Source organism: Accipiter gentilis, chromosome 6 (assembly GCF_929443795.1).
Source record: "Accipiter gentilis chromosome 6, bAccGen1.1, whole genome shotgun sequence".
Classification (NCBI taxonomy): domain Eukaryota; kingdom Metazoa; phylum Chordata; class Aves; order Accipitriformes; family Accipitridae; genus Astur; species Astur gentilis.
Genome location: NC_064885.1, coordinates 18412671 through 18430871, shown reverse-complemented (window position 1 = coordinate 18430871; position 18201 = coordinate 18412671). Strand labels below are relative to the sequence as shown.

The following is an 18201-nucleotide window of genomic DNA, read 5'->3' as shown; positions in this document are numbered from 1 at the left end:
GGATCTATGCCTCTGTAGTGCACCATCAGACAGGACCTGTGTGGCACAGAACTTCTATGACAACGGCCCTGACTCTCCCTAACTGAGTTTCCAAGGTCAACATAGTATAGGACATGGTCCCAAACAGCTACTAAACAAAATCTTGATGTTCTGTGCCCATGTTGGTAATTAATTCAGGAAACACCATGACAGTTTCTCAATGAATTTTAAAATGGTTTTAAACCTAATCTGAAAACTGAAGTTTTACACGAACCCAGACAGCCAACGCTTTGAACTCATGCCAAAAGGGCAGCTGTCCCCTAGTGACTGCTCGCCAAGGACAGGATCTGCTTAGGCTCCAAAATCCTCAAGAGGAATTTTTTTCGTTCCAGAAGAAAACTGCTCCCTCCCTCAGTCTAAAGATTTTCTTGCCTTTCACCTCTAAACCAATATCTCCAAGTTTCTGAAAATACTTTTTCAGCAATGAAAGGTGAACAGTTCTAGCCTCAGAGGAAGGACTCCTACATAAACAGATTTTGATCTACACAAATCTCATTTACTGGTTGTTTCTGAAACCTGCAGTTCTATTCACAGATACATGATTTCTCTTTATCCCTCCTGTTCTGCCTTCACCACTTTTATGTCACTTCAAAGATACATCAAAACATGGACTACACTACAGCCATGAACTACACTATTACAGGCTTTCTATGTAATTTCTAGTTAGAATTGCTATTGTGTTCAAGACAGCAGAATGGATGGGTAGGAGGAAGTCTAGGAGCTTGTTGACAGAGTAAGTGAAATTGTATCTATGATGAATACTACTTCTGTGTTGTCCAGTCTTAGAACAAAAAGACATTTTTTTCTTTTTACTTACTGTGATGATAGGAGTCATATTGCCTCCTATGTTGCCAGTATGAGCCTGGGAACAGTTCTAATAGGAAGTTCCATCATCCAGGGGAAATATTACATCTCCGTAAGAGGTTTTCCTCATTTTAAACTGTAACTACCTCATATATTTTGAGTTAGAAATGGAGAACACAATTTGGATCGTGAAGATAATTAACTACTGCATTCTCCATCAGTTCAGATTCTGCAGTGTGTGGGCAGCACTGACCCAAATAGAGTTTAGAGCTGTCATGCAAGAATCACCAAGATGCAGTTTGTGGCTGTTTTACGTAAGAGGTCACAGACTCGCTGGCCTTTTCTGTCCTTGAGTACTTGTGTGACCGCTTGAACAAAGCGACTTGTCATTCTCTGCTGCAGTTCCCTGCCATGAGATCAGAAAATGTCCCTTTCATAATCATTAAGACAGGGAGCAAAGAAAAACGTCTACGTGTCTTAGTGTGATGGGGCTGACACTGTGCCAACTGCTAACCTGGGCAGAAGGGGACGCATTTAAACTAGTGAGAAACTGTCGTGGTTGGGGGAAGACATTAACCGTAACTGGGGCACTGTCCCGCACCACACCTTCCCCCGTGGAGGGATCCAAACGGGGGCAGGCACGTTCCCACCAAATGCCACGGGGTCCCACAGCAAACACTGCGCACCCCGCAAGGCCCCGGCTTCGGCGGCGGGGGGAGCCCGGGCCGTGCGGCCGCGGCCGCCCCGAGGCCGGGGCCCGGGCCGGGGGCGGCGCGGCGGGCTGACGTCAGGACGGGGCTGGCGCTGCCCGCTGGCGAAGCGGGGCCGGCAGAGGCAGGTAGGTGCGGCGGCGCCCAGCCACCGCCCGGGCACGGCGGCGGGGGGCGGCGAGGGGCACGGCTCTCTGCGGCTGCCCGGCCCGGCCCGGCCCGGCCCGGCCCGGCCCGACCGCCGCCAGCCGCGCGAAGGTCAGCGGGGCCGCCGAGCAGGCCGGGACCGGCGCGGTCGGCGGGCCTGGAGCTGCCGGGGCCGGAAAGGGCTCCCCCGGGGGAGCGCTGCCGGGGTCCCTTCCGTCCGCCCGGCAGCCGGGTGCGCGGAGGGTGAGACGGGGCTTTCAGGGCAGGGCTCGGCGGCCTCTGCAGGGCGAGCCCGACGCGCCCGCCCGCTGCCCGGCGGCGGGTGACGGGGAGGAAGCGTGCGAGCGCCCGCGGGGGGGGGGGGGGGCCGCGGGGAGCGGAGCTGCCGCTTTGCCTTGGCCAGGCCCAGCTGTGGGCAAGCTGCCTGCCGTCACAGCGGGGCAGGGAGGGAGGGATCGAGCCCGGGCCCGGGGCCAGCTTGCCCCCAGGAGGCCTGTCGGGTTGAGCTGGCCCCGGTGGGAGAGGGAAGAGGTGGGATGGTGCTTCTCCGAACCGCTCGTTCCTGAGCACTGACTCGCTCGGGTATGGGCAGGTTTTGAACTGAGAGCCACATCTCTCAGGAGGACTAGGCATTGGCTAGTAAAAAATAAACACACCTTCATGGAAAAAGGCCTGCATGTAGCTAGTTGCAGAGTCAGAAAGTTCCAAAAAATAGAAAACTTGCTTTGTTTTAAGGGGGAGTGGGGCAAATAGGGTTACACTCAAACACTCCTCTGAGCTTTGTATAGTTCTCTACCTGAAGCCTTGGGAATAAAGGAACAGTGAGGTGTCAGTGGGCACAGCCGGTCGCGTGCGACTGAGCTCTGTAGTTAGGTCTGTGTGGCTAAGCCTCTTCTATCTACGTGGACTGCAGAATCGGGCCCATTGCTAGTTTGACTGCATTAATCAAAATCGCTCTACTAATTACAAGCTGCAGGTAGAAACACTTGATTTGTTCTGAAGTTTGCTTTTCCTACCAGCCAACTGAGTTTGAGAACAAGAAGTGAACTGGAATAGACTGTTGGATATTCCACATTATATTCTGTGCAAAAAAGGAGAACTGCTGTTCCAGGGAACAGGAAGGAATAGCCCCACCCCTTTGCTGCATTTACTCTCACCTTGTATTTGGTTTAGGGTGCTACTACTTTTAGATTTCAGTCACCAAGGAACTTAAACTGAGGTTGGTGATAAATAGATTTATCTTTGTTTAAATCCCATTTTCCACGTTGGTTGCACTGAGCTAGTTTAACAGGCAAATAATACTCAGTTGCAACTGATCTTGCAAGGCTATCTTCTAGCTCTGCAAATATTCTTTTAAACATAATGTAGGTTGATTTTGAATACTGTATAGGACTTCAAGGGAGTGCTTGTGCTTAAAAAGGACCAGAGAAGAATATCTAATTGTTTTTGCACCTCCTACTTCAGTGCTGAAGTTTTGGGCACTTAAATTCTGTGTTGGGAAAATGTCATTGCATCTGAGATTACAGGCAAGGTGTGCAGCTGGTGAAGCCTCTTGCTGATGTAGCCCTAGATAGCTGTGAGACATTCTGTAATGTGGGACTTTGATTGTGAGCCATTCTGAAATCACAGGCAAAACTTAATTTGTCAAGAGAAATGTTTTCTTCTTGATTTATTCCCCTTTATATGTCTAAGTTAAATCTAATTATGCTGTTGTGTAACAGAGTAGGTTTAAAGGCAGCAACAAACATTCAACGGCATAATCTAGCACTTGCAACAGAACTGAAGTTCATGCAAGTTCTTTATTGGCTCTTAGACTATTAAAAGGCCTCTGGAAATACACAGTGATTTCACCTTAATGGGCAAACTGGAAGACATGGAAGCACCACTGCAGAGACACATTGCTGTGCAAATGAAGAGCAAGAAGACTATTTCCTTGTAAAGGAGAATCTAGGTGGATTGGAGCATAGATTGGGCTGATGGGAGAACGAGGCTCAAGTCCTTTGTAGTGCTTTGTTACTTTGGAAGAATAAATTGGCCACTATTTCTGACGCGCGTTCTCTGTAGGCAGGTGACAACAGCATGCTTGGACCTCAGAGCAGGACCAGGTGACCAGGATTAAAGCAGGATAGGAGTTAGACATGCTCTTTCAATGGGCTGCCAGCTAAATGTTTGTTTTCCCAGCAAGCTGGTACAGAAGGCAAGAGTAAGAGGTTTATCTTGGAGTTTAAACCTTACCTGTAGGTGGTTCTCACCATCACACCCAAGCCTGTGCTGGATGTGGCATTCCTTCAATATGAAATCCTCCTGGCTATAGTCTTTACTTGCCCAATACTGTGAAGAGGACACAGCTACAAGTAATATCCAATAGATGGCCTATGTACATCTAACAGAAAATAAGTGGATGCTTATTAACTTTATATTTTACTAGAAGATAACAAAACTCCCTTTTCTTCCTCCCTCCCTCCCCCCTCAGCTTTAAGCACATTCCTCATCTTGGGGGAGTTCCTCTGTCTATCAAATCTACTATGCCACCCCTTCCTCCCCCTCCCCCTTTCCCCCCCCCCCCCCCCAGTTTTTATGCTGCTACAAGTAGAATGTTATCTGGTAGGTTTAAGTATCTGTCTCTCATATTGGCTTACAAGCCCCACAGATAATTTCTAAAAAAGGCAGCCTTCTCAAGGGAGGCTTCAAATGCTTCTGTTCTTGCTTTTCTAGTTCTGTTGCATCCAGATAGTTGTGTTTTTATTAATCCATTTTAGAACAATAGTCAGAACACCATTATGCTATAAAATAAAAACTTGTCCTCCAATATATCCTATGCTTGATCTCTTTTCTTTACATGCTCGTAAACCAGAGTGCAGTGGCCGAGTGCTTAATGTCATGTGTGATAACGTGAATTTAATGCAGGGTCCTTCCTATGCCATTTCAGGCTTCATTTAAAAGTTGAGGAGAAACGAGAATCTCGCTTTATGGGCTTAACTTTTACTTATTTCAATTCATCTTGGAGGGAGCTAGTAAAGTTTGGAAGAAATACAAGTCATAAAAACAGCTTTCTCCTTCCTGTTTAAACTGTTTCAGCTTTTGTTTTGGCTGGACTTTGAGCCAGTGAATGAAAAAAACAGAAGAGGAAGTACAGAAAAGGGAGGTAGGGAAGAAGTGAGGGAGCTTAGTAACTTGAGACTGCAGGATACAGGAAGCACATGTATGTCAAGAGAACAGCTTTGAAAGGAACTGGTGCTGAGTCAGGAAGCAGTGGCTCCAGTCTCTCTTCCCCGTGTTGCAAGAGTGGTAGCTGTAAGCTTGTGTCAGTTTCTCTGATAGTGATGTTGGATTGCTACATTTGTTTCATTTGTTAAGTCCTAGAATACTAGTTGTGCCTCACTGAATATCTTCACATGAGATCTACTGTCTCTTTGCAATACTAGCTGGGTACATGCAGCTATAATATATGCTATTATGCTTTGAGATGCCTCTTTCTAGCATATTATTGTGAAATACTGAACACTGCTTTTCTCCCCCTCACCCTCCTCTTCCGTCCACTAGATTAAGCAACAATGGCATTTGTGAAGAGTGGATGGCTGCTCCGGCAAAGTAAGTCATGGGCCTTTTACCTCCTTTTCTTCCCACTGTGTCTAGCTTCTTCAAAAAACATCAGAGCAACTTAGTAACTCCCAGCTCTTTCTTAAAACACGTCTCTAGCTCTGTGGTTTGTTTTTTGTTTTTTTAACCTTTAGGACACTTCACAAAATAACCTGTCATGACAGTATTTCCATGTGACCTTTTGTGTATACCAGTGGGAACAGGATATACTGTATCTGAGGTGTCTGACTGGCATTCAGCTTCAGATGCTGCTCTGTAATTAGTGCTGTATACAGGTGGAGTGGAGTTTCCAAGTGGAGACTTGGAAACTTTACCTGACACCTTAACTTAATGTCTTCAATTAGTTATGCCCTCTGCTTGTTCTTGCAGTGAGTTAGAATTAAAGCACCAGGTTATGCACTTAAAATAAACTCAGTTGTGATTTTGAATACTAGATAAAATATGGGACCCAATTCTGTAATGTTCTGAAATGAGGATGCTGTAGTACAGGATTTTGCTTGGTACCTCAGAATGTCTGGGGCAACTGTGAAGGATTTCTTGGTTTATTTTTTAACTCTTAGGACACAAGTACTTCCCAATATGTGCCCTCAAAAGTGACTGTCTGATTTTTAAGGTACTATTCTACGGCGCTGGAAAAAGAACTGGTTTGACCTGTGGTCTGATGGCCGCTTAATATTCTATGATGATCAAAATCGCCATGATATGGAAGATAAAATCCACATGCGAATCCATTGCATCAACCTCAGAGTGGGGAATGAATGTCGAGGTAATAATGAAACCTTCAGGATTTGTGTATTCAGGGATTCTTTACAAATTCAGTGCTTGCTCAGCATACCATTTACAACACTACTGCAGAAGTAAACGTGTACCAAGAAGTGTGCAACTTCACTGTTGTTAAAAAAAAAAAACCACTCCCCTTACCGCCCCAAAAAACCCCAACCCAACCAACTACTACATTGCCTTATAGACACCCAGGGCATGGTATCACCATGTGATAGATTAGGTTAGGGTTTGACACTTCTTTTTAAAACTAAGTGAGGACAGTGTACCATATATGCAGGTGGCAGGCATGCACGTGAGAATGGGATGTTCACAGTAGACTTCTGTGTCTGATTATAGAGTGTTACTGGTGTAATTATAGTAATTATGGCTGGCTGGAGTGAGAGGCAGGACTAGAAATTGGAAACCTTAGCAGATTTTTTTCAAGTATTACTAAGTTAACTTCTAGCATTTGTTAGTACTCCACTTGATGCTGACACAAGTGAAGGACACAAGTGTTGGAGAGTACTTATTGCTAAGTATGGATTGGTTCGGCTGTAAGACACTTGCATTTCTTAGGAATAATGTTCAGAGCTACTTACTTCTAGGACACTCTAAAAAGTGAGAACAGGTTATTTCCTTCTGTAATTTGTTCTGATGCCATGGAAAGCAGCTACAACTGGCCCTAGTTTATTTTGTCCAGACTTCGGCGTAAATTGTCTCCCTTCTTGTAAATGCAATAATGAAATTCTGTTTATAGATATTTCATAACTCATCTCTTTTTTCTGACTCAGATTTCCAGCCTCCAGAGGGGAAGCAGAGAGACTGTTTACTGCAGATTGTTTGCCGCGATGGGAGGACAGTCAACCTCTGTGCAGAAAGTGCAGATGACTGCCTGTAAGTCTGCCAGAGAATATTGGTTTTTGCAGCCTCTTCCTCTTTTATCTTTCTTTTTCTCTCCCTTCCTTCAGACCTTCAGAGACACGTTTTAAGAAAGTTTTCAAGCAAGTAAAAGCAGTCTTTCAGTGATAAAACATAGCTCTCCTATAAGAAGTTGTCTAGCTCATGCAAACTAACTGCAAGTTAAGTCACTGAGAACACTAAAGGGCGAGGAGGAGTAAAAGAATCTTATTAATATGGTTAATGCAAGACTTGATGAACAGATTTTTTTTTTTTTTTTTCACTTTTCCCATTCCCTTAGCCCAAGGAGATCCCAATCAGTAGTGAAGGGAAGAATACTCCATTATTATGAACTCTCAACTGAGCTTGGCTATGTATAGTTAGATAACTTCTATCATCAGTGTTTGCCAAGTACGCGTGGTGCATCGAGCATGCTCCTAGCCACACGGCATGGGAGTATCTGTGTGAAGTATATGTACCTTCTGTTCAAACTGTAATAGTGTCAAGACCTGCACTCTCTAGTCAGCACAGATGCAACTGTTCAGGCAGGAGATACAGCTTCCCTGGTGCATCTCTTCCTCTTACCTTATCCTGAGCATGGCTGCATATTACCTAGCTGTTGTGCTTGCAGTGAGGACCTTCAAAACAGCATCTATTCCTTCTTGTGTTCCTCCTCAGCTCTGCAAAGAAAGTAATTATTTCTCAATCTTGGTATAACACCTTTGTGCATTCATTTTAGTGTATCATTAGGCTTTGGCATACGCAGTATCTTAAACTCTGCTCCTGCAGTACCTTTAGTTGCTAACCTTGTTTTTTTCATAGTCCTAAAAAGAAAAGGTGGCCTTAATTATTATGAGTGTTCCACTAAACAATGTTTTGGGGTTTTTTTTGCAGGGCATGGAAAATTGCTCTCCAGGATGCCAGAACAAACACAGTAAGTGTACTACCTAGGCTTTACGCTGATAGAGAAGCAGCACATCAGTGTTATGTGTAGTCCAGCAGTTTACTTCTGAAATCATGTTCCATCCTCCTTTACTACAGAAAAACAGGGTCATGAGCATGATGGTAAGGCTTGTGGGTGGGGAGAAGAACAATCCTCTGGATCGCATGCACATGTCATCCTTGCAGCCAAGTCCAGGCAAATACAGGCTGGGTGGAAGTGAATGATTTCAGGGAATGATTTCTTTGGGTCGAAGTGAATGGGAAGCTGGTCTGTAAGGGAAGTTGGCACTGAGGCTGTGGGCAAAAAGTAAAATCTTCTGCATCCAGTAAAAATGCACTTTCCACTTCTAGGGTTTGTTGCCTACCACGTGCAATGCTAAAGGAAGCTTACTGCAAAGAAGCTGTTTGTTAACGTAGATCTGTTACATTGTGGGATGCTTCTTGGTAGAGACTAGGGGAGGAGCAGGAGGTGAGTGCAGGTGTGCTGGGAAGCAGTATATTATCTCTGCATCAGCATGCTAGCTGTGGAGAGTGAAGAGGTCAGTAATCATAAAAGCCTCTCTGTGAGTCTTGGAGTTCTCTAGAGAACTGTATTTGGGGAACCACATCCATCCACTTGTGGGTATTGTTAATTTGTTTTTCTTCCAGACTGCCTTCCAGAGTACTCTTCAGCACTAGCCTTTCCATGGCTAGACCGAACCAACCTGAGATGTTTCTGTTTCATGGGAAAATGCTAGGTTTTGTAGAAGTTTATCTCAGTTTTTGATGGGTCACATTAACATTGCCACTGTACTGAGGCATCTGTCACATGATATAACTGAGATCTGTAGATACCCAAAGCAAACACTTGTCATAGCAAAACTACCCTGGACACGATTGCCTCTGACTGCAGCCATGCTATGCTGCTTCATGGTGTTAAATGAGAACTGAAGGAACTGTCTCATGCAGAGGACACAACACTCATGGTCTGTCTGCTCTAGAGTTAGGGGCTTTATCTTGCTTATGTGTGAGACAGTGACTCCTGATTTCAGGAGTTAGGAACTTCTGCTTGTCATGTCTCTGACACTGAGCTACCAGCCCTGCTAGATGGCATTCAAAACTTGCGAGTACATTACCTTTGTCAGCCAAGGCAGACCGCTGCTACTGGAAGTAGGGCAGGTAGCTCTCTGCATAAGTAGTATCATAAATAGCACTTTCCAAAGCTATTAAAGGTCTCCAAAAAGGACTTGAACTAACCGGTTTGAGTCCATCTGTAGGTGTCTGACACAGCTTTCAAAAATAACAAGCATCCAGCAGCACCTCATAACTTTACTGGAATAGCAGGGTGATCACCCTAGCTTTGAGAACTATGTCATTTACAGATGTTTGCAGGCTTGTGTCATATGCCTGTACAGAGTTCCCTGTAGCAGAACAGAATACGTTTACTGCTATGATGTGAGCATTTGCTGGACTTTTTCCTGGGTGGTGGAAGTACCTGCCTCTTCATATAGTGCTTTCAACAGTGTGTTTCAAGCAATTCTTAGAATCTCCACCACAAGTTAGACCTGGGATATGGCCGTAGTATGCCCTCAAAAGTCTTTCTTCAGTCCAGGTACAAGAGACAATAGGAACATTCTCTGTTGAGCTATTAAAGTGTTCCCTTGTGAATTAAAAAAGGGAGCTGGTTTTTTTTCTTGGGATAAGACACTGACTAAGAGCATCACTGTAGATTTCTGATATTAGGTGCAAGAATACAAAGTTACTATAACAAATCTTTAATTATCTTTGAGAGCTCCTTGTAGATGGATTCAAGTAAGTTATCACCTTTGCCTCATGACTGTCTTCAAAAAGGACGAGAATTATAGGTGGCACTTGCAAAATAATTCCCTAAAACCAACCAAGCTCCCCAAATCCCTACAGTTAAACCTCTCTTACTGTATTTTTTTTTTTAAGTCTTCTCACAGCCAAAAGCGAGAGGTGGCTAAGAACTATGACAGCGTTCAGCTAAAATGTTCAGGTGCCACTTTTGGCTACTGATTCCTTTATCTGCTTTTGCAGAACTTGGTGATACCACTCTAGGGTGCCAGGAAGCAGCTAGCTTAGTTGTGAAGACTTTTTTATCTGAAAATGAGGATGAACAAGAGGGTAATTTCTAAAACTGAGGCTATAAAGTGATGGAAGGAGTCGGTGTGCTTGCATGTACACGTGTGCATGTATGTGTGCACACACACAGGTAAGAAATTTTATGGCTCCTTCCTGTGGTTGATCAGGCATTTGTATTCTCCTAGGTCTGCTCTCCAAGTAGTTTCTTTTTACAGTGCTTTATAAGGTACTCGGTGCTTTCTTAACATGCAGCATGTCTAAAGGTTACATTTTCTTCGGGGTCATTAAATTTTAATCCTTGCACTACTCGAACTGACTGGCTGTAGGAAAAGGTGATAACTGCTATCTTTCCATGGTGTTTAGGGCTACATGGGATCTGATGTGATGTATGATGAGACAGCCATTTCCTCAGCCCCTCCTCCCTATACAGCTTATGCCACACCATCACCTGAGGTAAGAGTTGCAGTCAGGAAGCATTAAAATAAACGAGGTAGCAGAAGCAGCCATCCTTCAAGCACTCGAACTGTACTTCCAAAGTGCCGTGTTTCACGGTAAGATCCAGCTTTGAGCTTTGTGCAAAAGGGGAGTGAGAGTAAGGCACTAACAATCTATTGTCACTCCTATTTGAGATGGATTTCCTTTGAAAGGGGTGAGGCAGATTTGGTTGGGAGGTATATAAAGGGATGGCTCCTTAGTGAACTTGGAAAATGAAGCTTCTTAGAGACAGAGCAGAAGTTATTTGGCTAATCTTGAAAAATATTGGCTGTGCAGCTTTTAACATAAGGAGGTGTGACTACACTTTCACATTGTGTAAGCGCTGGAAGGATATAAAATCAGAAGTTTTAAAAATAGGATTTAATGACTGGAGCTGTCACTTTTAACGCATAAGGATTTTATCGTATTCAAGATGTCATAGCAACACAGTAACTTTAGCTCCTGGATGCACAGTTCTTTTGCAGTGGAGAAGGAGCAGCACTGGGGCCGAACCAGTATACATTGGGGATTTCTGGATGTTCTGAATGACATGTAGTGATACACAAACAGATTGTTGGGGCAGTATCACTTGTTGCACTATAGGTGCTCTGCTCCAGCCCCTCACTGTTAGAAATAGTTGTTAAGAACTAGATGTGGTAGTGGGAGTTGTATCAGGGCTAGCAGCAGGCCTCCTCTTTTGGGGAACAAAATTGCTTCCAAAACACACAGCTACGGAATATTTGTCCTGAGTCTGACATCTGCTTGCAGTGTACTAGAGGAAGGTTGGTTGGAGTTTCCTGGGATCAGCTGCTGCCTGCCTGGCACTTTTGAGCTCTCCAGAGAGCTGCTGTTAGCCTGAGGGCAGAGAGGAGAAGCTGGTAAGGCTGCTGTGGCTGCCTGATGATCTAGGCCCTGCCTCTGCCATTCACCATCCAGGAAGGGTGGACAGCGAATGCTGTTTAGGTGCACTTATTTTTTCAGGCAGCTGTTCTGAATCCTTTCCAGGGAGCAGATAGACTATATCAGTACAGACTGGATATTTTCATGAAACTTTGCATTAGAAATGAGGGAGAATCCAACAAAGTGCCTAATCGGATACATAGCAAAGCATACTTTTGTAACCGACATTTTTAATTTCACTAGGTTTATGGCTATGGCTACGATCAGTACAATGGTGCGTATCCTCCCGCTGGTCCTCAAGTCTTCTATGCCTCCAGCGGACAAGCTTATGCTGTTCCCTATCAGTATCCATACCAAGGTAAACAGTATAAACCATATCCTTCATCCTCCTATAGAAGCTATTTGAGTCAGTCTTTCTGGCTTTAATTCTATCCATCACCACCCACCACTCCTGCACAACAGAGTGATAGAAAGAAACCTGACTTGTAACTGGAACCAAGTCCCCCTACCCTTTCACAATAAAGTGAGTGCAGTGAAATTTGTATTAAGTGATTTAAGCTTCCTGATGTGATACCAACATATTTAAATTACTTCATGAACTGTAACTACAGTAGGCAGCATGTTTTCTAAGGAAAGATAGAAGAGCCAGAACAAGATTGATTCAATACTCCATATTGGGCATTGATGGAGCTTTTGATTAATCTGTTGCTCTTATATCTAGCTTAATTATTTCAACACTGATGTTCAGTTATGACCTCAGAATTAAATGCAAATTTCAAAGGTAAATCCACTCCTAAAGCATGGTTATAACTGGTTCCTTCCCCACATGCTGGAATTGTTGTAAGGCAGTACAGCCTTGTGAAGTCTTCTATTGCTCTGTTCAGGTCTGTAGAGCTTTCAATCCCGATAAAACAGGAAAGAGTAAAATTTTATGGTGTGCTTTTAAGCTTAGTGACCTTAATTTAGGATGAGCTTTGCACAGAGAGCCCCAGTCCTACAGAACTGGGGCTTTAGAGTAGTATCGGTAATATAATCAGAAGATTTAACTTACTAATTGTTTATGATCTGTCTCTGCAAACAAGAATCTCTGTTTAGAAATTTTTTTCAGTTTTGAGGGAGATTTTTTTTTTCCATTTGATACTTGTCAGGTTATTTAATTTGCCTTTTCCATTTTTTGTTAGAAGGGAGGTGCATCAGCCTAAAGCTTTTAAAGCTTTCCACATCTGGGTTAGTGAAGTCCTAAGATACAGACCATATATGTGCAAACACAGAGGAAGGTGGGTTCTATTGGTTCTCAGCAGCTGAAAAGCAGCAGCTTGTTGAAGGTCCCAAGAACCGTTTTTAAAAACTACCGGCAGGCCTTGGAAATCAAACCTGTATGATAAAAATGAAGCATTAAACAGTAACTCTCCTAAATAGTTTGCAAGTCCAGTGTGTTAAGATACTAGTTACAGGTTGGGCATAGTAACCACACCTTGATGTTTTCCTTCACTAGGGTTACTGCAACTAAATCTTAGGGGTCAAGTTCACCCCTACCAACTAACTTAACCCCTGCATTTTTGGCTTCATTGCTATTCTCTGAATTGACATAATCCTTCTCAAGACGTTCCCAGTTGTGCATCGAGAGCCTTTTCTAGTTGTGTTAGTTGGATTACTTCAGTATCTTTTACAAAAAAACATTGCAGTATCTTCAAGAACATTTAGTCTTCCTGAAGTGTCTGGAAGGGAAAGGAGTACTATTATGTTTGCTTTGCAAGTAGGAGCTAAGTCACAAAATATGACAGGTGGAGCTTGTACAAGTCTGTTGCAGAGGAAGAGTCAATTGCTGGTTTCTTGAGTCTTAGGTTAATTCCGTACTACTGGGCCAATCTTCATCTGAAAAGAAATGTAGCAGATGTCACCACACAACAGATCAGTCCAGGACGTGAAGGCTCAATTGCAGTAGTAGGCAGTAGTTGTAGAGTGAATAACTGATACGCGGTTTCTGACAAATCAGTGGCTTAAAGCTGCCAAAGATTATTTTTTGGGGGAAATGGGGAGGGGGAACTACACCGTTTGCCTTAACTTCAAGGTTGAGTCAATTTTTAAACCCATTTCTTGCATTAAATCCACCGAGTGTTTGATAGAACGATACAAGTAATTCATAGGTTCTTTGCTAATATAATTGCAGAACAACGTTCAGATTTACATTTGTGATGAGCTTTTCTTACAAGGCTAGAAGCGTTGCTAGGCCTCTGGATTTATTTAGTAGATGTGGACGCTGAATCCAAAGCAGACACGTGTTCTACCTTTGTAGCTGATATCATCTTAGTGTTCAGTGGAAGGAAAAGGGTGAAAGAATGGGCATGTTTTGAAATTACAACACATGGTATTAAGATATAAATTTCTTTTGCCCTCCTCCTAACAATCTCTCATTACCTAGGACCTTATGGCCAACCCCCTGCAAACCATGTCATCATTCGAGAGCGTTACCGTGACAGTGATGGAGACCTTGCACTGGGCATGCTTGCTGGAGCAGCGACTGGAATGGCTCTGGGATCATTATTCTGGGTCTTCTAGGTTACCCGTTCCTTATCTTTGTAGTTCCAAAACCCTTTATTGTGTGCAATAATATATTGGCAATGTTGTTAAACTTTAAGAAATGCAATAGTTATTTTTCAGTAGGGACATCTTAATAACTGATTCTTAACTGTCTTAAGGGGAGTTTAAAGGCACCATTTAGTTAAGTGGTTAGAGATGGCATGTGCTGCTCTTGAATACTGTTCTGATGTTTGGAATTATAAGGATTTGTACTGATAAGGATCAATCGGAACACCAATGTAACATGGTGGCAGTCACTAGCTTTACAAACAGACTGCTATTGTAAACACTGTAGAAAAAAATGGAGTTTTTGGGGGGTCTAAAATCTGGTCTAAATAGGAGGTTTACAGGAGCCCTGCATTAGTATGTAGGTACTACTGGCTTCTAAACATTCCGCAGACAAACATACAGCTCAGCAGAAACTTCTTGGCATTAGGTAGTCTGCCATGCTTGAGGATTTTTTTGTTTTCAAACTTGCCTGCAGTTGGTAGTGTATTTTCTTAGATGGAGTCCTATACCTGTCTCTTACACCATCCAGGTGAAGTTGTCTTCGAGGACATAGAAGCAAACTACTAAGAAGCAGCAGCACTCCTCAGTTCTTTTATTCTCCCAGAAATGTCAATGACCGGTGGCAGGGAAGACCAATGTTTGTTGTTCCACCTCCCTCTTTACCTTGAATCACTCTTCTCTGGTCAGATGGAAGTAATGGATCTTTAGCTTTGCAAGCAGTCTTCCTTGTCTGTAGAACAGTCACCTCAGACACTGTACCAACTGCATTGCTGAGGAAGAGGCTATTGTCTAGTGTCTCTGCTCATTACTGCTATTGCTGTGCAGGGTCTGCAGGAGGAGAACTAACTTGAACAACCCTTGCCCTGTTGGCCCTTCCAGAACCCCTCTGCAGGCAGTAATAGTCAAGAGGAGAGAGACAAACACCACAAGTAAGCCTTGCACACAGGCATTTTGATATCGGCTGCCTTGCCATGGCTGGGATAGAATGTCTGCCTCCAAGGTTTCCTGAACCAGGAACTGGTTTTGAGCACAGCTCAGCCTGGGTTTGTTCTATGCACACTTCCCCCTCACATTCAGCAGATCTCCTCTTCCCTCCCTCACTTTTTAAGGAAAACACTCCAAGGAACCTGGCTGGCTTTGCTTATATGCCTGATTCCTTATGCAATGTGCTTCTGCAGGCTGCTATGCTATGGACTGTAACCTGGAGTGCAACTGTTTCCTGTTATGTGGCATATTACCTTATCCCGTTATAATCCATGCTGAGCTGTGCTTGGCAGGAGAAAGAAAGCTCTGAAGTGCATGACTTTCTTATTCAGGTAAAAGAGGCAGGGTGCCAGAGTTCTTTATTCTAAGAGGACTTATTTTTTTACTTCCACTTTCAGCTTCCTGTATTCATACTGATTTAATGTGTTAAGTCTTTCTTATGCTTTCATTCAAAAGTATGTTGGTTAATTTCCTTAAGGTTCACAGGGTTTCAAGTATATCAGGAAAGATGAAAATAGATGAGAACTTGCACCCATATAAACTTAGATCAAGCCCCAACCTTTTTCATTTCATCCTACAGCTGTCTTGGCTCTATCCTACATATTTAAGCAATAGAGGTCTTAAACAAGAGCTTGGGCAGTAGCCAGGGGAAACACTAAGCTTTCATGATTCTAAGGACCAACCCAACAAACTGAAATCATCAGAAGTAAACACACAGATGTAATCCTGGCTGCATTACCGAGAGTGGGCCTAATCCAAAGAACTTAAACTTTCAAGAAACTTTGGCTCAGAGCAGTACAACAATGAGCATGCATGTCCTTTCACAGATTAATACAAGCTGCATGTGTTCTGCCAGTGGTAGGTACTGAAAGGACTTCTTGGAGGTTCAAAAGAGGACTAAAGCAAAAGTTTCCTATTGTTAGTCTAAACCAAAAGAAATCAGAGTACACTACTGAAGTTCTCTTAGAGGCCTGGTACCCTTGAGGCCAGAAAGAGATGATGACTGTCTGGAACTTAAGCAAACAAACATTTCTACCCTTTTTAAGGCTTGAGATAACCTTGAAGCTGATTACAAGTCTACACTGCTGTTTAGTTTGTGCTTTGCAATATAACTAGTTCAGCAGAATGCCTCCATCTCCTCTTCTCCCTGTGTAATATTTAGCTTATAGGGGGTAGAAGAGAATAAAACAATTGAACATCATTGTGATGTCTTTTGAATTTCATAATGATTGTGAAAGAATAGCACAAAGTGAATCAGCTAGTAATTTATTTTAAATTCAGAGTTTTACTGTGTGGGTGTTTTTTGGTGTGGGTTTTTTCCCCCCAAGAGCTTTTGATCACAGCAGGGGAACATGTCTCTTGCGCTATACAGGAGATAACTGTATCTAGGTCCTCATTTTCTTCAAGTGAAGTGTAAAAGATAAAGACTCTGTTGGTTGCAAAACTTTTCTGGATTGAATTCAAAGCAAGAAATTATCTTTTTAAAAGTTCAAATTGAAGTAAGTCTCCATTAAAAAAATAACCTTATGCCTTCTCAAGGGAAAAAAATTTACAAATTGAAGCTGAAGATTCCAGTTCTATCTTGGTAACATTAGGCTTCTTTTATACAAAAATCATGAGGTACTTTTCTATCCTGGTAGCATAAGACATTTAGAAGCTAGAAAGCAAACGTACAAAACTGTGCTAGAGCATAAAATCAAGAGAGCACTTATCTTATTGCAGGTGCTTGTAGGCTTTCTGATGTCACTGCAAAAATAGAAGGGGAAGTGTCTTGGTGCACAAAGCAGCAGCATGGGGATAAGCCGCTTGAATTCACTGGTTGTTAAAGCTCATAGACTTGCTTCCTGAAGACATGGCTGTACCTCCTGTTGCTCAGGAACAGAGCGGAGGTTTGGTCATAGCTATAATGTCCAGCTGGATACATAGTCATGACTCAATAGCCTTTCTCTGCCCAGTCCAGTAGTTCACATATCTGCAGTTTGTGTAGATGTTTGTGTGAGCTGAAGGAGCAGGGCCAGAGTGGATTTCAGGGCTTAGAGGGACTGCCATTGCAGCTTCTGCAGATAGGCAGTACCATAGTGAGGGGATGAGGCAGTGGGTGTGGCAAGATAATTTTCAAAACAGATTGAAATGATAGTCCTAAACAGATTTATTTCTGAAAGGTGCTATTCATGATGCTGTGATTCCAGTTATACCTGCATAGCTCCCAAGCACACACTTTCCTATCCGGGACCCAATACTTGACCTCCCTAAAGCTATGGGAGGTCCACAGCCAGTACCATGCCACTGTTTTTTGCAGTGTACAGTTATCAGTTAGGGATGACTAAATCTGTTGTATAGCAGTTACAGTTCATTCAGAATTAAATGCCAGTGCTTACAGAAGTCACAAGCTTATATGTTTATCTGTGACTAGTTACTTTTGGATTCTCAGTTGTGGACAGCTGGACAGAGCCAGGCTTCCAGAGAGTGGGGTAGAAATGCTCAGCCTTCTGTAAGTCTGACCACAGTAAAGAGGTGAACCAGGGGCCCCTCCCAAATTTAGTTAAATGTGAAAACATAGTTATTGGCTTCTTTTGCTTGAATGTGGGGGACTAGGGAGCCAGGCTCTTCTAGTGAGTGGGTAAAGGCTTATGAACTAGAGAGGAGGGGGTGGGAAGTGTTTATGTACAGAGCAACTGCACTGACTTCTGGCAAAGACACATCTTTTCTAGTGCTGAAGCACTTTCTGTCCTGCCTCTACATGGAGCCACCCTCTATGTCACACAACACTGACTTCATTTTGTTTGTTCTTCATTGGAGATTCAATAGGTGATGGAACCAGCTAAGCAAGTTGAGTAAAGGAGAAAATTCACACCTGTGTTCCTCAGATATGTTTGTGGCTTTTCCTCCTCATTATATGACTAAAATACATGTAAGCCATGGAGGCTAGCATGCAGCAGATGTCGTCCCCTCTGATCCTTCATGTTCTTGTGCACTCTCTATCTTAACTGCTGCTTTTACTATATGTCCTCATTATTAATTTATAGCAAAATACCCTTATCAATAAAATTCATATTTAAGTGTAAATTGTTTTGTCTTGAAGTTTACTAGCCTTTGTTCAACATTTCTCATTTAGTTAGTTTGTAGACAAGTATATGTTTTTCAAACATGTAGTCAGCTTACAGGAGGTTTCCTCTGCAAGGAAACAAGTGCCATGATGAATTCTGTGCACATCAAGTCTTTCCTAAGCAATTACAAGGGTGACTTGACTTGGTAGAAAAATGAACTAAGA

The 18201-nt window shown here is 43.2% G+C and overlaps 1 protein-coding gene across 5 annotated transcripts; it reads left to right on the top strand.

Moving 5' to 3' along the window:
• Positions 1 to 1595: 1595 nt before the first annotated feature.
• On the top strand, positions 1596 to 17996 carry PLEKHB2 (pleckstrin homology domain containing B2). 5 transcript variants are annotated; one of them, XM_049802646.1, is made up of 8 exons: positions 1596 to 1681; positions 5244 to 5291; positions 5914 to 6066; positions 6854 to 6956; positions 7854 to 7893; positions 10347 to 10436; positions 11601 to 11715; positions 13780 to 17996. In XM_049802646.1, the coding sequence occupies exons 2-8, from the start codon at positions 5255 to 5257 to the stop codon at positions 13914 to 13916; spliced, it is 675 nt and encodes a 224-aa protein (XP_049658603.1). In that variant the 5' UTR covers positions 1596 to 1681; positions 5244 to 5254; the 3' UTR covers positions 13917 to 17996. The 5 variants fall into 5 exon arrangements, 4 of the variants coding, with proteins under 4 accessions (XP_049658603.1, XP_049658604.1, XP_049658602.1 ...); XM_049802647.1 differs by lacking the exon at positions 1596 to 1681 and adding an exon at positions 1735 to 1811; XR_007506325.1 differs by lacking the exon at positions 1596 to 1681 and having other exon boundaries at positions 5139 to 5291; positions 13780 to 14875; positions 17730 to 17996.
• The last annotated feature ends 205 nt before the right edge of the window (positions 17997 to 18201 follow it).